General features: G+C 36.9%; 1 protein-coding gene across 17 annotated transcripts in view; it reads left to right on the forward strand.

Annotated features, from left to right (window-relative positions):
* Positions 1 to 22,029, forward strand: part of LOC139135649 (dynein axonemal heavy chain 3-like) — a 121,375-nt gene that overhangs the window by 81,632 nt on the left and 17,714 nt on the right. For 8 of the 17 annotated variants that reach the window (XM_070703154.1, XM_070703155.1, XM_070703160.1 and 5 more), the window contains 18 exons: positions 2,253 to 2,324; positions 3,028 to 3,228; positions 3,382 to 3,537; positions 4,046 to 4,141; positions 4,693 to 4,797; positions 5,440 to 5,573; positions 6,006 to 6,177; positions 6,548 to 6,634; positions 8,982 to 9,098; positions 9,716 to 10,039; positions 10,418 to 10,522; positions 12,028 to 12,123; positions 13,808 to 13,873; positions 14,683 to 14,843; positions 15,400 to 15,571; positions 17,224 to 17,349; positions 17,551 to 17,728; positions 19,857 to 20,360. In XM_070703154.1, coding sequence (XP_070559255.1) covers positions 2,253 to 2,324; positions 3,028 to 3,228; positions 3,382 to 3,537; positions 4,046 to 4,141; positions 4,693 to 4,797; positions 5,440 to 5,573; positions 6,006 to 6,177; positions 6,548 to 6,634; positions 8,982 to 9,098; positions 9,716 to 10,039; positions 10,418 to 10,522; positions 12,028 to 12,123; positions 13,808 to 13,873; positions 14,683 to 14,843; positions 15,400 to 15,571; positions 17,224 to 17,349; positions 17,551 to 17,728; positions 19,857 to 20,360 — 2,872 coding nt within the window. The remainder of the gene's footprint in view (positions 1 to 2,252; positions 2,325 to 3,027; positions 3,229 to 3,381; positions 3,538 to 4,045; positions 4,142 to 4,692; positions 4,798 to 5,439; positions 5,574 to 6,005; positions 6,178 to 6,547; positions 6,635 to 8,981; positions 9,099 to 9,715; positions 10,040 to 10,417; positions 10,523 to 12,027; positions 12,124 to 13,807; positions 13,874 to 14,682; positions 14,844 to 15,399; positions 15,572 to 17,223; positions 17,350 to 17,550; positions 17,729 to 19,856; positions 20,361 to 22,029) is intronic. The other 9 variants (XM_070703168.1, XM_070703169.1, XM_070703171.1 and 6 more) reach the window with 5 other exon arrangements.

A 22,029-nucleotide genomic window follows, 5' to 3' on the forward strand; every position in this document is an offset into this window, starting at 1 on the left:
ACAAAAGCATGAATCAACTGTTCCGTGTCTGATCTAGAAAGATATTTGCGAATATTTGCAATGCGTCGTAAGTGAAAAATAGCTGAGCGGCAGATATTGTTGACATGAGGGTACATTGTAAGACCAGAATCCAGGATAACTCCAAGACTTTTTGCCTGACTTTGAGCAGGAATCAGGGTGTCACCGACCCGTATCCCCTGTATTCTATCATCCGAAGCATTACTGGAAGATGCAGAGAAGTTACAAATTCAGTTTTATCATCATTCAAACAAAGGAAATTAGCAGACATCCAGGACCTAACTTGTGAAATACAAAGTTCAAGAGTATGGTATGATGGGACACCCTATGACGCCACATATTGTACCTCATTAATTATGTGCATATCTAATTTTGAGCGAGCCAATAGAGCTGGAGGTCTGATTTTTGGTATATAGGAATAACTTAGCAATACAATTTTTTTGACAAAATGTCACATGACCTTGGTGACCTTTAACCTCAAATATACACATTTGTCCATAACTCAGTAATCACTAATGCTACACCCTTCATATTTGGTATGATGGGACACCTTATGACACCACATATTGTACCTCATTAATTATGTGCATATCTAATTTTGAGCGAGCCAATAGAGCCAGAGGTCTGATTTTTGGTATGTAGGGATAACTTAGCAATACAATTTTTTGACAAAATGTCAAGTGATCTCAATGACCTTTGACCTCAAATATACATATTTGTGCATAACTCAGTAACCACAAGTGCTACACTCTTCATATTTGGTATGATGGGACACCTTATGACGCCACATATTGTACCTCATTAATTATGCGCATATCTAAGTTTGAGCGAGCCAATAGAGCTGGAGGTCTGATTTTTGGTATATAGGGATAACTTAGCAATACAATTATTTTGAAAAAATTTAATGTGACCTCAATGACCTTTGACCTCAAATACATATTCAAATTGTCAAAAACTCAGTAACCACAAGTGCTACACCCTTCATATTTGGTATGATGGGACACCTTATGACGCCACATATTGTACCTCATTAATTATGTGCATATCTAATTTTGAGTGAGCGAATAGAGCTAGAGGTCTGATTTTTGGTATATAGGGATAACTTAGCAATACAATTTTTTTGACAAAATGTCACGTGACCTTGGTGACCTTTGACCTCAAATATACATATTTGTCCATAACTCAGTAACCACAAGTGCTACAGCCTTCATATATGGCATGATGGGACACCTTATGACGCCACATATTGTACCTCATTAATTATGTGCATATCTAATTTTGAGCAAGCCAATAGAGGTAAATGTATGATTTTTAGTATATAGACAAAATGTCCTGTGACCTCGATAACCTTTTACCTAAAATACACGATTATGTCAATAAACAAGTAACCACAAGTGCATGTCCTTTATATTTAGTAGGATGGGAGACCTTATGACAACACACGCTTTACCTCGTTAATTATGCCCATATATAATTGTGGGCAAGCCAATAGAATTAGAGGTTTGAATTTTGGCATATATGGATTAATTAGCAATACAATTTTTTTTTTCAAAATGTGACGTGACCTTGATGACCTTTGACCTTGATTATGCATATATATGCATAACCAAGTAACCACAAGTTCTTTACACTTCAATTTTGATAGAATAATAGACCTTAAGATGTCACATCTTGTACCTCATTTATTATGTGCATATGTTTTTCTTGGCTGGCCAATACAGCTAGAGGTCTGATCGTTTTTCCCGATTTAGAACCATAACTTAGACATGCCTCTTGTTTCAAATTGGGAACAATAACATAGACCTATGTGTCCATAGATCTGAACATATACACTTTAGTGATACTTCTTAATGACCTCATTTCCCTGCCCCCTCAAGACTAATACTCCTATTACAAGTGGGGACTATGTCATTGTCAATTATTTATTTGTTGTTGTACTGTTCAAGTTAAAAAGTCACGAATGATTAGAATGATAAGGCTTCTTATAACCTTGACCATGTATGTCACATTTTCTGCAACTTCAAATGTAAAATGGTTTCTGAACTGTGTAGTACATGTATGCATTTTGTCATTACCTCAGAAACCTTTGAAATTTATGGCACCATGGGGTGAACATTACTTTGTGTTATGCATACAGAAAACAAAAGAAAGTTTTTTGTTAATGTCTTCCATTTGTCTGCAAAATGTATCTTCAAAATGCAGTGTGTATTTAAAATGTTTCTGTCATGTGATAGGGTATCAAGCCAGAGAAGAAAGTGAATGAGCAGGGTAAAACTATTGAAGATTATTGGCCAGCAGCTAAAAAAGTAAGTGTCTGCAATAAAAGTGCCTGTTGTACAGGTCATTTTTTCACTTCACAACTGGACAGTAACAGTGCATCAGAAACTGTTTTCAAAATTATCAGGTGGAAGTAATTACCTGTAAATTCAGTGTGTTGCATCTTTGCACTCATAGATTTTTAGGTTTCATAAAAAAACACACAGTGTATTTGAAATAGGACTTCATAGTGTAACTTTTCTGTCTGCAAATCTTTGATACATTAAATTTTGTAAAATGTACTTGAAACGCCTGCATTCTTGCAGAGTGTCACATTGAAGCATAAATAATGGAGGTGAAAAATAAGTTTGTGCTTGATTCTTGAATGGGTTTTGGAATATATTACATTGAAACAATCAAGTTACCATATAACTTGAGAGTGTAAAACTCTTACTCAGTATATGCCAACACTAAACAGTACTGTAGTCTTTTGGTTCAAGAAAGCTGCATTGTCATTGCTCGGTGTCAAGTAAAAATAACAGTTCAGTGAAACAAAAACTTTGTACATTTGCATCATGTTTTATGTTTGAAGTTGTACACATTTTATGCATGCTAACTGTAGTCAGGTGATATTTGTAAAACCAAGACATAATGCAGACTTTAAAAAATCAAATCTGTATCAAACTTGTAAGGTTTTGAATAAAATGATATGTCAAATATTTGATTTCATCCGTCTCTATATGTTTCTTCTAGATGCTGGGTGACATGAAATTCTTGGAGCATCTCAAGAATTTCGACAAAGATACCATACCTGAAAGTTACATCAAGAAGATCAGGGACAAGTACATTGATAATCCAGACTTTGATCCAGCAGTTATCAAAAATGTATCATCTGCCTGTGAAGGCATGTGCAAATGGGTGCGAGCCATGGAAGTCTATGACAGGGTTGCCAAGGTAAGGTCGAAGGTCACAAGAGAATGACTTCGCCATGTTGTCTAGACTAATTGTTAGCTTTTTGAGTTTCTCACTTTTTTCAGCTTTGAATTTCAAGTCATTATGCAAAAAAATATATATGGAATTGAGTATTATTTTGTTATCTTCTTGCAGATTGTAGCCCCAAAGAGAGCTAAGCTTCAGGAAGCTGAGTCACAACTCGGTAATCTGTTGAGTAACCTGAATGAGAAGAGAGCTGCATTGAAAGAAGTCACTGACAAATTAGATGGACTTAATGCTCACTTGACAGCAAAGAAGAAAGAGAAGAAGGTGAGACAAGCATAAGTGACTGAAATTTAAGCTTTTTGACCGTTAATACATGTACGTAGTTAACAGGATCATATTGTCCAATGCACAAGTCAGTAAGCTTCCTGCACTTTCAATGAATTTGAAACTACATCATTTTATCACAGTAACTGAAAGTTCATCATCTTTTACAACTATAATTTTAGGCTGCTCCGTCATAAGATAGTTACAGAAATTTATCCCCATATAGTATAGAGGTAGCTTGCGACATTTGCACATTTTCATGTTAATAGAGTTGTACTTTCATTGCTGATACTGAAGGTTTCTGGAACTTTATCGTGTTTAATGTCAAAAGTTGAGAAATAACATGATACACAATCAGCCGTCATGAGTATTAGATTAATTCTGTACAACTTACAAAGACCATCAAGATCTCACAGGATTGTTTCAGTTAAAACCATAGGGAGAGTGTGATGATGCTGTAGGACCTAAAAAACAAAATAATTCTTTTTTAAAACTCTCTCCTCTGTAGAACTTAGAAGACCAGATAGAACTGACCCGTCTGAAATTAATCCGTGCAGAGAAACTGATCGCTGGACTCGGTGGTGAAAGGGAAAGATGGATCCAGGTAAAGTCTTGAATTCCTTTCAGACAAAATAAGTTTGATTGGTAGACAGGAAGACAGCAGTTTCCGCAATTAAACCTAGCATGTTTAACCATAAGAAATTGTCATGTCACAATGGAGAAAACCAGTGATGATGTTGCAGTCAAAAATTAAACTCTAAAATAAGATATCACAACCAGAGCATGAGAGAGACCTCGTAGGAGATACTGCATCTACTCTGAGAATTATCAAATGCAGTATTTTTTTATTGAAATTGGAACTTGATAACCAAAAAGTTATTGAAATTAGAAGAGTCATCATAGAGTTATGATTGCTGTATCAATCATCTTTAATAGGAAGTGAAAGATGTAGTTGTGATGATACTCTTAAACTATTTAGATTGATGTTGTTTCAAAGTTTGTACTGTTATAATATTACAGTACAAATTTTTTATATTTACGTACAGTTTAGCCCTTCTGCTTGGTATTTCATTGAAAATGCATTATTCTGAGAGAGGTGATGAAATCAAGAAAACATATGAGATGCTTACATAGTGTTTGTTTTGATTATCACAGCTGACTGAAGAGTTGACAGACACGTACAACAACATAGTGGGTGATGTGCTATTGTCATCAGCCATTGTTGCTTATCTGGGAGCTTTCACGCTATCCTTCAGACAGGTATGGCTTAATGTCTAGTTTGACAGGCTTGCTTATCAAGGCTTATTTTTAATGCAGTGCAGCATTGAAAACATTTAATAGTCACTCTGTAGGTTGTTTGAGTTGGAACTGTCATTTAATCCTCTTTCTACCAGGCTCCATGGACAAATCAAATAGAATTTTGGTCAAGATATGATATGTAGTGAGTATGGAGAAAGGAAAGTGCATACATGTACACTGTATGTGTATGTACAGGATGCTTGAACAATACCAGAGATTATAGATATTGAGTCAGAGTAAGACCCACAGATATGTACACTCAAAGTGACGTACCAGTATTCCTTGACCAGGTACACCTATTGTACTGTGTGGGTACATATTTAATTAAGACTTTGCAAGCATCTTTCTTCCATTGAACTTTTCATCAGTTGAAACAATTTCTGTGACACTCATCAGGAATATGCCTCGTAATAAGAAGAGTAAAGTAAAACCGACATTGTTCGAGAGCGCCAAGGGAAGAGAGAGAGAGAGAGAGAGAGAGAGAGAGAGAGAGAGAGAGAGAGAGATCTGTAGGAAACTTAAAATATATTTCAAATGATACGATCATACAATATTATTGAAAGTAAAGATTTTTTGTTTGTTTGTTTGGGTTTTTCTTTGTAGGAATGTCTAAAACAATGGTATGCAATGTGTCAGGAGAAAGAAATCCCAGTGTCAGGTGACTTTTCACTTGTGAACACACTTGGTGACCCAGTCAAGACCAGAGATTGGACTCTAGCTGGATTACCAGTAGACAAGTAAGTGATACTATTGAGTATGATTCGGAGGAAGAAGTTGGACCAGTCTTGCTGGCTTGCTCACCAGAAATTACAGTGATTCCAAATTCAAAAAGAACGAAGTTATGATTATATTATGGTATTGCATTGGCAGTCTTTGTCTGACCACAAGTTTTTTGACAACTGATTCAGATGACATTACAAATTTGTGAAGGTAGCTTGTGGATGCCTTTTTGTGATATATGGAGTGGCGTCCATTATGAATCATATTCCATACATTTGATTTGTGTGATTTATGTATTTTTGTACTTCTGACATATATAGTCAAAAATATATATCAGTGCTGTCACAATGGTAAAATATTTGTACTGTGATATTGTGTACAATCAAGTTTGAATTGTTTATTTTTTACTGTCAAGAAAAGTGAAATTGATCTGCATTGTTTTGTTTCAGTTTTTCAATTGACAATGCCATCATAGTGAACTATGCCAATAGATGGCCACTGATGATAGATCCACAGGGACAAGCTAACAAGTGGATCAAAAACATGGAGAAACCAAACAAACTGCAGGTTATCAAACTCTCAGACCCAAACTACACAAGGATTCTCGAAAACTGTCTACAAGTAAGTACAGATGTCCCTTTGGTCAATGATAGAACCTGCCATATTTCATCAATGCAGATAATCGTGACAATATACAAAAAGACATTGAACCTGACTCATCCAAAGAGCAAGAGGACATTGAATGAAAGCATACTGTATGTGTGAGACAGTTCTGGATAGACCCCAGAGTTGTCTCATTTCATCATGTCAAACACCATACAGTCAACAAGCCAAGAGTAATCTGAAATGAATTTTGATAAAATACATGTACATGTATGCTAGAACCAGTTAGTTATATTAGTTATAATTACTTCATGCCAGGACAAGCTGTCATTTTAACATTATTAGCCATGTACTGAAGATTGCAGTTGTTTCTTGTTTTCTCCCCCAGTTTGGACAGCCATGTTTGATGGAGAACATCGGTGAGGAACTAGATGCTGTCCTAGAACCACTACTACTGAAACAAACTTTCAAACAGGTAAGGCTTTCAATATTGTAATATATTTAACAGGATTGTGTGGCTTGCTTTGTGTGGGTTTAAATTTTCAAAGTCAAAAAGTGCAGCAGCTTCTTAATTCACGGTTACTTTCTATATTCTTGCTGTCATTTAAACAAAAAATTCTTATGCCTTGATGTTTTTTATCTGTTTGACACTATATGTAAAGGTCAATGTCGTATGTTGAATTAGATTTATCTGACCTTCATTCACAAATTGCAGGGTTCAAAGCTACTTAAAATGGTAGCTGGTGTCGTCACATCCACCGACATAAAACCCAGTCAGCAGATATATTGGTACTTTGCCTTTAACACAAATGTGAGAGTTTCCCTGTGCAGCAGGAAAAATGCATATATAACCGAAGCAAGTAAATTTCTGGTATTCCTGAGCAAACTCAAAGTAAGAAAATGATCTGAGAAAGAAATCATGTAAGAAAGGAGAAAGAAAGAGCATAAAACCAAACAGTTCCAGTGGAGGTTGCCCTCTAGAACTATACCAACTCAACAAAACTAGAAATCGTGTGTGTTAGACAGGCACACTTATGCCAGGAAGAGAGACTAGAATTCAAATAGACCCAATAAGGCTTGTCAGTTTAGCTCAATAACAACAATGTACAGTAGTGTGAAATCAACGAATAACTCTCACAGTGTCTAGTACATGTGGTTTTTTTGCCTTGCACACCCTAACACACTGGAGATCTTATTCCAGGGAGCATCTAATGATGCTAATTCTCAAGATCAATCCGATGACAATAACATATTCTCTGTGAGTAGATAGTCAAAAGACTCAAGTGAAAAGTCACTAAAGTGAAATATTGGTCTACCCGTACCACATCACGTCATATCACATCCTGAGTGTATCACACAACTGAGTCACAACTTTCAAACATTGGTCTACCCTTGCCATGACATCATCACTTTGTGTGTGCATAAAGTGAAACAAGTGAAATGGTGGTGTTTATAGCTGGACCGTGACATCATCACAACACGTGTTTTGTTACTCACTTGAATATTGTTGCACTGTACTTTACATGTACATCATCCTCTTTGGGTCCAATCATTGCATATATATACACTGTCTTGCCACAGGTGAGCATACAGGCCCATCCTTTTCTTCCCCAAAATTAGCATGGCATAATAATTTCCCCATCACAAATCATGAAAGTGAAGGGTTTTATTAAGTGATAGAGAATCATTTTCAGGCTACGAGTGATGCCTATCTCAGAAGCACTGGTATTTCATCACTTTACTCAAACTATGTATGTGTACATATGTGTTTGTTCACTCAGCTGGTGTTAGTTGTTGTGAGCATGCCCATTTCACGCATTTCATGTCTGCTGAACCTATACACAGAAAGTTATAAAGCACAAAGTCATTGCCAATGGCACGACACAAATATTTTTCTGGTGCATGTCTCTGTAGTATGCAATAGTTGTACATTTTTTGCACAGAAGACATTGCAGAATGTCAGAAGCCAAATTCTGTTGCACTTTGAAAATCATATCATACACCACTGACTGACATGTCACTGATTCTTGTCAATCACAAAGTCACGCATTTCACGGCATTTGATGAGTTCACAGTCGGTGTTCACAGTTCATTGTCTCCGGTCCAACTTGTGGAATTGGTGGAGTGCTGTACAGTCCTTGTGTAGCTGTTGTGTTCTTGATTCTTGGATCCAGCAAAGCCCCCTCTCCCGACTTCCACATTTCCCCTGTGATGTGGTTTACCAAAGTGCATCATCTTGGTTTTGTCCCCATGAAGTACAGTTAAGAATTGCCCTCCCAGTGTTGAACTTTGTTGATTTATGTATCTGTACGGAATCACAGACAATCATAACAAGTCTGACCATGGCTTTCATTTGTGCATTTCACATCCTTTGCATTATCATCTGTGATATATGTGCCTAAAAATTTCTATGGACTAGTGAATCTGATAAAAATAAGCTAAATGTTGTGAGACTGTACCCAATATTGACAAAAGAATTCTGCATGACTTTTTGTACAGTTCTATATAATTCAAGCAACCAAACTGTTTAATAATTACCATACAGTCTGAAGTTTACAGCTTAGTTTGACATCAGGACCACTTGTTTTACAATTGTAATAGTTATAAATGAATGATAATCATCACAATACAAAGAATCTAGACTGGGAAACACTTTTGAGTTTCTTTATGAAATATTCCACAGGTATCATATTCATACATCACTCAATACTCGGTACAACACAAATACAGTCAATCTAATAGTTTGGTCATACAACTATAAGCCCTATAACATCTCTCATGAATTTCAATCTCTAATTTTGTTCACTTGCCTTTTCCAATAGAATGGTTTGGACTATATCAGGCTTGGAGACAATGTGATTGAATACAGCAGAGATTTCAAGTTTTACATAACGACTCGACTTCGAAATCCTCATTATCTTCCAGAGGTTTCTGTCAAGGTGAGAAAGAGCAAGATTTATTGATGTGTAAATGAATGGATTGGTAGATTAATAGTTTAAATTATGTTGTAATCTGAAGTATTATTATTTGGTCCATGGATGGACTCTAATAGACAAATTATTTCCAACTCTTAGACAAATTATTTCCCATCTAAAAGTCTGTGTAACAGTTGGATTTCCTTGCAGCCGTTCAGAATATTCTGTCTGAACTGAATGCTGTAGGAGTTGTATCAGAAATTTCAGGTACCTGTGAGCATGAGTTTCATACAGCATCTCAGGGAAAGACAATTTAGAGACATGAAGTTCTTGAATCCAAGTCCAGTGTACAGTCTTTGACTGATATCTGAGATCTTTAAAGTGTTTGTTTGAATGAATACCTGTCCTGTTTATACTGTGACTTGCAAAACTTTAATAATCCTGCTGTAGAAGATGATAGATGTCTGATCACAAAAACGTAATGCTGATATATTTCAAATATGATCGCCATTCAAAGTTTTTGTCAAATCTTTTCTCAATTGCAGGGTATCTCTTTAGGGTCTATGCAAAAATAAAAATTGAGATTGATATTTAGCAGTGAAAGTATGAGATCTGACATCTTTTATTTGTTGAATTTCTAGGTTACGTTGCTGAATTTCATGATTACTCCGCTGGGGCTGGAAGATCAGCTCCTTGGATTGGTAGCAGCCAAGGAAAAGCCGGAACTAGAAGAGAAAAAGAATCAACTGATTATTGAGAGTGCCAAGAACAAGAAACAACTCAAGGAGATTGAAGACAAGATACTGGAAGTCTTATCATCTTCTCAAGGCAACATTCTAGAGGATGAGAGTGCGATACAGATATTGTCCTCCAGCAAGCAGCTGGCTAAAGAGATCTCAGAGAAGCAGGAAGTAGCTCAGGCTACGGAGAAGCAAATCGATGAAACCAGAAATGGCTATAAACCAGTAAGACATTCGTTTGAAACTTCTGTAGAAAAGAACATGTGTCAGTAATGATATATATATTTTTATGCAAAATCTAAATTGAATGAAATATAAAGGACAGATACAGCTTAAAACAAATCCACAAGGTAGTGCAAGATGCAGCGATGGGATACTGAACTGTGGATGCTTCCATCATTCGAAAGGATTATAAGGAATTCCTTGATATTGTCAGTGACCATTTTACAAGGAAAGAGGAATGAGCAGGTACAATTATAATTTTCAATGCGTAAAAAGCAACAAACAACGTAAACAAAACAAATCATGATATGTTCTGAAGATGAGAAAGCTTGAAGATGTAAACATCTAATAATGCATCCTATGTTTTGTTTGTTTCTACAGGTGGCCAAGCATTCGTCATTGTTGTTTTTCACCATATCAGACCTGGCTAATATTGACCCCATGTACCAGTACTCACTGAACTGGTTTATCAACCTATATTTACAGGTAATGAGTGAGCCAACAAACAAACAAAGAGAACCCACTTCTCATTTGCATATCATATACTGTCATCTCATCCCTGTAAATGTGGCTGACAAACATTTCTGAGTCCATCATTGCAGCATATGTACCAACCTAGTGAATGGTAATATGTATTATTTCCTTCTCTTTCTTGCATTCTTTCATTGTGCACTCCACCATGTGAGGTCAATAATGCATGATGTGAAGTCAATAATGCACATCCCACGGTCATATACCGGTATACATTCCAGTTTCTATTCACATTCAAATGCTTTGCCATATCCTTCTTGATGGTCAACCTGCATCAAGTCATTTTCATTTGTGTAGATCACAGTGCCTCCATGTGATGGAGGGACTGTGTGTAGAAGAACATTTCAACCTCACACCTTATATGTACATTATGTGTCTTTTATTGCCTCAGTCTACTGGTATGAGTCTGATAATTCCCTGAAAATAATGTGCTTGTTTACTCCTGCAAATGTTCAAAAAATATCTGTTGATGATGTTCAGTCTGAAGTAGTCTGGAGCAATACCATTGCAGCTGTTGAATGCCAGGTCCTAGTGACCGTATTATGTTCATATCATTAGAGGAATTGATTTTTGAAATACAAAAGTCAATTTGTTTTTCTTAGTGAATAGTCACTGTATTAATATATGCAATGGATTACTCCAAGTGAAAAGAGAGTGAAATGATATCACATTTTGTAACGAACTCCCCAAGGCTTACAGTGTCTGAGACATTTCAGTTGCACAGTTGCTGATGTGTCAGTGAATTGTTTTGTGAGATAAACTACTTAAACCATAGCAGCAATCACAAATCTCTTTGCATGCATTTCACTCACTTCACACAATGCAATGTGCAGTATTACATGCAAGTGGAAATTGTTTGTTTTGTAGGCTACATCAAACACAAGATATCAACTTCTCTACATCAAGTATCTCTTTTGTAGTTACCAGGTGGTCAGAACACATCTTCATATAATTAAATGTGATTTGCTGTCAATTTAATTTCATCATGGAATAAATTCTTGTGTATTTCACTGTTCTGCGTTTGATATATAGTAATTTGATACAATTTTCTGTTCAATAGCGCTGTAATGACTGTTGAATGACATGTGGTGAAGTGTGCATCCATAACAATTGTGTTTTTATCGTGCAATTTTGAAGGATATTGTAACTTTACAGAACATTTTACCTGAAAGTGGTTCTACTTTAAATGAGACAAGCCTGCTCATATCTCCATGGTGATTGGTCCAAATATTCCACTGGACTCGTTTTCAGCTTACGTCATGCATCTGTGCATGCCTCTTCAAATTCTTCAATTAAGCACTGAGCTAGAATCAATGGCCGTTTCTGACAACATCTTATCATCATGCACAGCTCAACTCACGTCTGGCGACCACAGTTAATGCATATCAATGCCTGTATACTATAGCCACACAATGCACATAAAGTCATCATTACATCTCCTTCCATTTTTCTGCCTCCAGTCCATTCATGACACCAGGCCGCAAACAGCTTATAGGCCACAAAGTGCACATGATAAGCATGTAGATGACGTTGAGTCAGGTCAAGCTGCTGCCGCTGTAAGTTACAGACAGGAAAAAGGATTGTAATGCATGTACTGCATGGTGTTTCCTAAAAGACTAAGACACTAATCATTAACAGTCCATGGCATGTGTTCAGATTGCATCATAATAAATGACACACAGTATTATTAATATACATGTAGCCTTGATTGAGCTATGCAGTGCATGTTTGCTGTGCATAAATTTGTTGTTGTTAAAATGTACGCATTACACTAACATTTCCATCGCTCCTGCTATCATTGTAATCATCATTGTCATCATCACTGTCATTATGATTATCAGTTTTCGTAGTCAGTACCATCATCTCATCCACGTTACAATAATACACAAACATACATGTATTCATCATTAACTTAGTTACAGTGAGCATCCTCCTACTCAACATTATCATTGTCATCATGACCCACAACTACTATCACAATCACCACCACCACCACCACCATCATCATCATCATCATCATCATCATCTTAACATCTGCATCTTCATCATCATCTTCATAATCATCATCATTATCATCATCACTGCAAATGTCATCTCCATTATCATTGCAATCACCACCACCACCACCAACTGCCAGCATCATGCATCACCTTGGCTGTCATCATCAAAACATGATTGCTGTGCCTGTCGTCTTTTGCTGAAGCAATATTCATATTGATAGTCTTTGTAGAAGTAAATTTTTATGCTGTACAGTGTGAAAGTGACAATATTTATTTGTGTTTTGTGAAGACTGTCTTTGATGTGTTTGGTCTAGTTCTCCATCACCAAGTCTCCCATGAGGAAAAAACTATCATCATTTACTGGCCTGTACTGGTGTGTCAGTCTGCAATAGTGAAGGGAAAGAGAAATTTTAAATCATTGAAAATCTAACCAGAATTTGATGTTCAGGCATACATTAGTCCTGTATTGAATTATATCTATCAGTCAAATCTCTGTGTAACATGTCTCCCAAGTAAACATAATTCTTGACAATTAAATTTAATATACGTGTATGTGAGATCCCAAGAAGTATGAAACCCAAATCAGGTACAGAAGATATTTTTCAGTTCATAGACCATTCAGTCAATTTACCAAACCCTAAAACTTGTTTGGTCAGAGTATTTGTACATCAATCCTGAAAGTTTTTGAAAACTGCAATTATTATACTGGAATCAAAATTGAAAACTATAAACCATGAAGTTGATGTTTGATAGGGATTGGTCTCGAAGTACAGATGAGCGTGACACAGCTAGTGTTATCAAATACCTGTATAATGCTTGAAATTGAAAATCGAATGTGAAGCTAGAGACGGTATACTAGTCTCATTCAAATACAAAATATGCATGTCTTATAGTGTCTTTTATTATCTTGTGTGATATTCCATTTTAAAGTAATTCGTAACTTATAAGTGTTTGTGAAAATTTGAAAAATCCACCTTTTCATGGACAGTGTATCAATACTGCCTTAGATAGAGAGCATACAAATGGTTTGGATTGTTTATGCTTATGTGTCCGCATTATATATAGCTGAAACTTCAAGCATTTTGAATCTTGTCTAATATGTTTATGGAATAACAAGCAGTAGATAACGGGCCTCTTTATCTGCCTTTGTATGCTAGCTTTGAAACGCTCCACTGCACTGCTAGAATTATCAACACCATCAGGTCATAACTTGTAAATTTTTTCATTTTCTTCATCCCAGTCTCACGCACCCTTTCCAGCCCTGACTGACTACATCCACTCAATATTCTTAGACACCACAGGAACGGTATTTGCACCTCCATTTCGTGTGACACATCGTTTTCACTTCATTTGCATTTGCTGTAATTTCGGCCTCCCTGCATCTGTTTCAGCTTTGTTTCTTTGATTTCCCTGGTGTAAAGTGCTGTGGTTATTCGCATAAACCAAGCATATCACACACACACACACACACACACCCCCTAGCTGCGGCATTTCCAACCACCTGATATGCACTCATATTTCACACTCCCGAGTACTGTTCTTCATACTGTCAGTTTTATCAACAGAGGAGAGCCCAAACTTTACATTTTTTGTGTGAATTTTGAAACTGGAAACATCTTTTCTTTGATAATGTTTTATCAAAGTTTTCAGCTAGTGTGTTTTTTTCTGCAAAAACTTTGTTCCATAGGATTGAATATGAACATTTTTTCAAATGGATACTTTCTCCCTCAATATGTCTAACTCTGGTTTGGTTTGGTGACTAAGAATTTTGTGTAGTTCAAAAAGTTTCTTTGGATGTGCACTTTAGTCAGATGTGCAGTTTTTGTTGTATTTTTGCTAAAGTTTGTTAACTAAATATTACTTTTTTTTCTTGTTTCTTGTAAAAACTACAACTCAGTTCATTTCCAATTTGATACACTCCTAATTCTCAACTGATTGCTTTAGTCACTAATCTGATAATCCTTCAAGTTGTATTTTATTAACATAAATATTTTGTTTGTGGATTCTTTTACGTGATTGTTTGCGTGATTGTTTATGTGTTACCAACACAAATGATCCAAGATTGTGTGACTGCACAAGAGCAAAAGTAATTCTAATGAACCATTTTCTGTCCAGTCCATCACAAATAGCAAGCCAACTTCTGACTTGGAGGAAAGAATCACCAATCTGAATGACCACTTCACATATAGCATATATCAGAATGTCTGCAGGTCCTTGTTTGAAAAAGACAAGTTGCTATTCTCATTCCTGCTGTGTATCGGTATTGAAAAATCCAAGTAAGTTTTCCACTCAGTTTCACAATATAAAACACGAAACTCTTTCAAATTCCACATATGATTCTTGAAACAAGGCTGCACTTTTGCATAAATTTCAGGTCATAAGTTAGACCTAAAATATTATTTTGCATTTGTACAACACCTGTCCAGTTAAAAAAAAAGACAAGGTAAAATTACTCAAACTCAAGGGTACATTTCTCTGTCAATCTGCTAACTGATTCCTCTATAAGCATCATGTATATTAAAATCCAATTTCCTATTTTGACATACCCTGTTTGGCAGGGATACTTACTGAAAATGTATGATCTCAATCAAAAAATTTGAAAAAGTTCACAATGTCGTTTTTGTGGCAAAGTTTCTGGAGTAAAATGGAGAAATGTAGTGTGTCACCACAGTATTACCAAGCTCTCCATATCTAGTGACCTAAAATGGCCGACTTTCTGAAGAGTTGAATAGTTTCATTGTATGCTGACCAATTAGGGTGGTGGCCGTATTATTATATGCATGTATATCTGATTCTCCAAGCTGAATTTATGTTTCACCGTTCGTATTTCAGGGATCTTATTGATGACAGAGAGTGGAGGTTCCTCTTAACAGGGGGTGTCGCCCTTGAGAATCCGTATCCAAACCCGGCAACTGAATGGCTTTCAGAAAAATCTTGGTCTGAAATTGTCAGAGTATCAGATCTGGACAAATTTGATGGCTTCATGAAAGACTTCCGGAATAATGTAAGTATACCTCATCTATCCTGCCTGATGTCTGATGCATGGATTGCCATATTTGACTCAAACACAGTTTGATATTGTCCTGCTGTAGATATTTTGTTATAGAAACTTTTTCTACACAGAATAATTTAGTTCCAGAAACCAGCTCTGGAACTGTTAGTTTTTGCTCACTTTCCTTCTTTCTTTCTTTCTTTCTTTCTTTCTTTCTTTCTTTCTTTCTTCTTTCTCTATTTCCGGTATTACTACCATAGAACATGCTATACACAAATTTTACCTTAGTTACCCAGAATGCATTGCGTCACGCTTATGACGTCATCGCTCAGCTCGGACGGGTTTTACGGGCATTTCTTGTTTATTTATTTATTTTTCATTTTGGATTGCTCAACTATCATATTGCGTTCAGCTATTAATAATTCTAGCTTTCTTTCGCTTTGTTTTTTGTTGCTTTTTGATTTTATTTTTCTCTAAATACTCGCCGTATGTGGCGCTATACTGTTTCGCCCGAATGCTCATGGTTGAATGAGATTAAAAATGGCGGCCGCATACGATCGCCTCGCTCGCATAGAGAGAGAAAATTAGGCTTTCCATAAGTTTACAAGCGCGGCTGGGCACATCGTGTACCTAGGCGAGGTGGGTGTGCTCGGAAACGAAGATCAATGCAAAATTTTGATTCAAAATCGGCTGTTTTGGCGGAGAAACTGCCCGCCGTATTTCTGAGGAGCCACCAGCGGTTTTTCCTATATCAGTCTATGGGGCTGGGAGGCCGTTTAACGCCGGTAACACACAGCCCTGCCATGCAGAGCTAGGCATTCATAGTGAACTGTCTGTCACCGCACCGGCATGCGTTGGCTGCACGTAAAAGCAACTCAACTTTCCAAGATCAAACGGTCAGTATCTTGTGAAAACAGCGACATAGCAATGAAAATTGTTTTAGTCTGTACTTTTAATCAAATGAAAATGCATGTGGCCTCGGTTTTCAATTTCAACGGCCTAGGTCTGATGTTTCCTCTCGTCTGATCATCATCGTAAACTACGCGCCTCTTTACGGCAACAACTCAGCGCTACCCGTCAAGCGATTGATTTTTGCGTAGATCAGCGGAGCGAAAATAATTGCTCTGGCTCGCGAGAATGTCGTCTTCCGTGCGTTGTCGCCCCCGTATGTATCTGTTGCGTTTTTACCGTACATGTAGGCATTTGTAATCTGTGTACTGTAATTCCCCGGACTGCCTTGCTTTTAGTTGTATTTAATACAACTGTGTTTACTGCTATCAGCCCTAACTATAGGTACGTGCATGAGTATTAAAATCCAAAGCACTCTTTCATTCTGCACCTATCTTTGTCACACATTCTCTTGTTTCTTCCGCTGCTCTGGTCTCTGGAACTTCGCTTTTGCTTGCAAATGCTTTCTAGAATAATTTAATCCCATTCTTCACCAGTATTGCTTGACCAATACTGATACATTAAATGAGAAAGTGGGGTGATTAATAAAGGGCAAAATGTTCCAAATATTCTTTCTTTACTCTTCTTTTGTCTACTGATTTAAAATCGGAAACATCTCCATTATTACAACTATTTCAGGTAAAACAGGGCATTGTTTGTATGCTGTGTGGTTTTTGTAACTCATGAATAATTGTTTTCTTTGTCTTCTCTTTCAGTTAGAGGATTGGAAAGAGCTGTATGACTCACCAACGCCACACATTGACAAGATTCCTGAACCATGGGAACTGACGTTGAATCATATCCAAAAATTAATTGTGCTTAGAATCATAAGACCAGACAAGGTAAACTCATGTCTATGAAAAAAATTCCACTATCTCTGACTTTGTCATCATCTGATCAATACTTTCTTTACTAGCGTAGCTGCATACATGTATTGATTGATTTTGTGATGACATTCTCAACATCTCATATATATTCTTTCTTTCCTTTCTCTTCTCCGTTTCTAAATCTAACCGTCATCATGATTACATTTCTGACCACAGATCACGCCTGCTGTGCAAAACTACATAGTGAAGAAAATGGGACCATCTTACGTGGAACCACCGACCTTTGACCTCCAGCGGAGTTTCCAAGACTCCAACTTTGCCTCACCACTGATATTTGTGCTATCACCAGGTGCCGATCCCATGGCTGTACTCTTGAAATTTGCTGAGGAAAGAGGTAAGCTCGGAACCATGGGAGATATCGGGGCATTATAAGAAGTACATGTAAACATTAAACATATAACAGGCATGTTTGGTATTTCGAATAAGAGTCTGGATAAAAGATGATTTTCTGTATGATCAAAACCTGTTAGTTACCAAAGAATTTGTCAATGACGTTTTCATTAATATGATATTAACCGTCAGCCTGACTGCTTGACTGTATTTTCAATGTTCTTGATAAAATTGAATACCCAATACAATGCATAGAAATACCGTACAGGTTGGCCATGCATTGTTTTGTAGTTTCACAATAATGACAGAGCTTTTTCTACTGTGTTTTGCACTTTTCTGCACTATTGGACAGGTTTACAATTGCCAACCTTGGGTGAGCCACACCCTTGCACTTACTAGAGTTGTTGTTTTTCAATCATTAGATGTTCATTGTCACAAGCATCTTGTCAAAGGTTGTACTCTGACCTGTAAAGTCGCACATCTTACCTCTGATAAACCACGAAATGATCAATCTGGCCAACAAGAATGGATGTATAATCACAATTCATATTGTAATCAAAAGTGTTTCATATTTGTGAAAAAGCCATGATAGCATGTAAGTGTCTATCAAAATCATATATTAACATTTCTACAAGTTGGGAGAAGGTTGAAGAATATAAATTCAATTTGTAACTACATGTACAGGATATGTAATGAACGTTTGAGAAGCCTGAATTGGATGCAGTTGTTTTCCTTCTTTCTGGCTGATCAGAGTTCAAAGGTCAAAGATTATACAGATGCCTTGACATCTGTCGCTTTACAATGACTGATGACTGACCTCCTGACATTATTTCCTTGTGGAAATGTGAAAACAAATTCAGTTAAAGCAAGTAACCCTTTATGAAACATTTGTTTAACTGCACATCAGGATTTTATAACCAAGAGGCTGGCACTCTCAATGAAACAGTAAAATTAGCCATGCCTTCTCTCAGCCATAGTGCATATTAAGTTCACCACCCAAGATGTTTGACTGTGTGACCTTTTTGGCCAGAGTATGACCTCCAGGGTCATATGAGTCAGCCTGCGATATCATTTCCTTGTCTATGAGTTGCGGTGAACATTTATTATTCATATTTTGATTTCACATCAACCTTCCGTAATGATATTCAAAAAAAGAGCATGATTTCCATAATATGAAGAAGAATATTGTAGTACAGTAAATTTTGATTTAGCTTATGTTGGACCAGTTCACTGTAAATTGAATTGATAAATTTTCTTTTGACAAATTTTTCAACACCCTGGCATTGCTGAATTTTGAACTTGAGTTATTGCATGTTATTTTACAAGTATTTCATGAAAATGACAGATGTTTCTGTACATTCACTCTACATGAAAAACAATGCAAAAGTCAAATCCTGAATAGTCGATATACGATATACATATAGTACATGGTTTTTTGCTAGTGGGTTTATTTGATTTGTGCAAAAGCATCTGTCACCGATGAGTTGTGTATGACATGCAATTAAAAAAAGAAAGATGTCAAAGCTCAACATTGTCAGGGCATTTTGGACTCTTAAATTTTCATTTGTCAAACCATGAATCGGAGATGACTGCCTTTGTGTAAATGCAAAGTCAGGATTTGATGTATGCTGTATGGCATCTTTGTAGCCAAATAGAATACATTGGATCATGAGTTCGCATACAAGTCTATAACAAAATGATTTATCTGCACAAAACCGGGCACATGCTTTATCATAGTGTAGCTGCTCTTAAGCCAAAAGGACCAAAAATTATCAATATAGCTGCAAATATCATATCAGGAACTGGCAAATTTTGTTGTCTGAATGAATGCATGCCTTCCCTTCTGAGACAGGGAAACCCTTTACTGTTTCTCAGACTTCATAATCAACTCCTCTTTTGGTCCATTCTCATTTATCAAGGTCTTGATCTTGACCTTCATTGACTGCATCTATAAATCCCCTCTGTGGTTTTGCTGTCTACTCTGTCTGACCTGTTCTCACTCCTTGTCTGTTGAATCTTGCGATACCTTCACTACTATTTGTTTCCTAATCTGTTTTTTTCTTGCTGTCTATTTTTCTACTCTGTATTCTGTAAATCTCATATTCAGCTGCCAATTCTGCTAACTTCCACAGGAATAATTGAGCCTGTCTCCAGAAACAACACTCTTGATAGTACAGGCTTTGATAAACTGCGTAAAAGCAAGCCCCAGCCACCGCAAGCACAGAGTCCCGACGCTTCAGCCGAGGAGTCTTTTCCTCCCACGGAAAACGCCGTAAAAAGCGAAACCGATGCCGATTCTAAGAAAGGCAGTGAATCAGACACTGACTCTCGAAAAAGCAGCGCGGAGAGTCGCAAAAGTCGTAAGGGCTCTAGAGTTACTTTTAGCAATGTATCAGATCAGGAGGGAGGCAAAGCATCAGGAGATGAACGGGAGGAGGAGGAGAAATCAGAGCCGGATGTTGGCTCTGTAGGGGAAGATGGCAAACCTGTTGATCCCACGTCTGACTCGGTCGCACCCAGCACTACCTCCGCAACCACTCTTGTGACTGAAGAGAGTGACAGCACTGCCAATATATCAGCACGGGAACCACCCAAACCCAAGCCACATCCAAGTACTCTGCATCGCACACCCAGCAGTATGTTCTTATCACCATTGTGCACTTGACCACCAAATCAAAGAAAAGCAGACAGCAAATGCTCAGAGCATCCATGCATATTTCACAGCATTTTCACATGGGTTGTGTTAACACCTAATCCAGTACCTATTACTCTGATCAACTTCTGGTCTGTCATTTTTCACAGCACAGCACAGCACATCATAGCTTGGCACTGCACCACATATCCTTATTTCTCATCAAACTGCAGACAGTCATGCTTTACCGCCACACAATTCATAGAGAAAAACTTGACATACTTTACACATGCATTTCAAAATAACACTACATGCGTACTAAGACCATGGCTTTTTTTTCAGTCAGTGAATAGACACACTGGCTTTTCATGCACAATACATGCATATTAACAATTTTTGGTGGCCTTGTCAACTTTGTGTGTCTTTTTTGCAAAGCACGTCATTCTGTATGAGGTCCTCTCATTGTTCCTCTCATTGTTTCAGAAATGCAGACAGTGATTTAAGGATAAAGCCTGGCATCAGAATTCCAGGAAAAGATTTCATACAATTTAATCCTTTGAAACCTGTTTGTGGGGTTAATCTCTACATGATGTTATGTAGGTCATATTCTGTCGCAGATTCTGACCGAAGTGTTTAATCTAAGTCACTGACAGAAACAATGAGATGTAACTATCATGCGTGTACAGTGGTGACAGGTTTTTTGAATGCTTCACATATTTACCCGCATGCCTTTAAACTGACGTAACTTTTGTAATGATGCAAAAACTCTACCAGAAAAGAAAGTTGGTTTTGCTAATGTTGGAAAGGTGCAACTTGTTGAAGCTGTGGTTTAAAGTAATTTGAAATGCAGATGAAATATTCAAGCACTGAGGTTGTTCAATATTAGGCTTTGCATGAACTTTGCAGTGTAATGAGTTGTACAAGAGAACAATTTTAGACATATATATATGCATAATGATTGCTTGTGAATGTAATTGTGTGTTATGGACTGGGACAGATAGATCTGATAAGGCATAAAAAAATTATGAATTCAAACACTTCCAGATAATTTAAAGCATAATTCGTCAAACACTTGAAATGTGTAAAAACTTTTTCTGAAAAGAAAGTTGCAAATCAAATAATATGCATGTCATAATAACTGTTCAATGCTTTAACATTGCTTGCACTAATGTTTCAACAAATGATTACTTTGATAGATGGGTGTCACTTGCATGGCTTCTTTCCCAGAATGCAACAGTCTAATCAGCTACCACTGTCTAGTGGAGTTAGTAATCTGCAGACACTTTCAATAGTGAATAATGAAGACAATCCAGATGCAATTGCAAAATTATATGAAAATGAATCCCTGCTTACAGTCACAGCCAAGAATGAAACATGCTGGTCTTTGTCATGTGAATCAATCAAGACCATTCATGGTCTATGTCCAATTTTTCTCAGTCAAACACTTTTCATCAACCAACCACATGTTTTATCATTTACCAGTAAATGGCCAAAACAGTCATGACTACTGAGTATTCATGCCTTGTCAAAATCAACCAAAACCTAGTCCATCTGTTATCGATTATCATTTACTGTTCATTTACACTCATATTTGTTTGTCACTATGAGACAACCACCATGTCACATGACCAATCAATTTGCCAAAGTCATGACCAGTGTTCTATGCATATCAT

This window comes from Ptychodera flava, chromosome 6, assembly GCF_041260155.1.
Source record: "Ptychodera flava strain L36383 chromosome 6, AS_Pfla_20210202, whole genome shotgun sequence".
NCBI classification, from domain to species: Eukaryota; Metazoa; Hemichordata; class Enteropneusta; family Ptychoderidae; genus Ptychodera; species Ptychodera flava.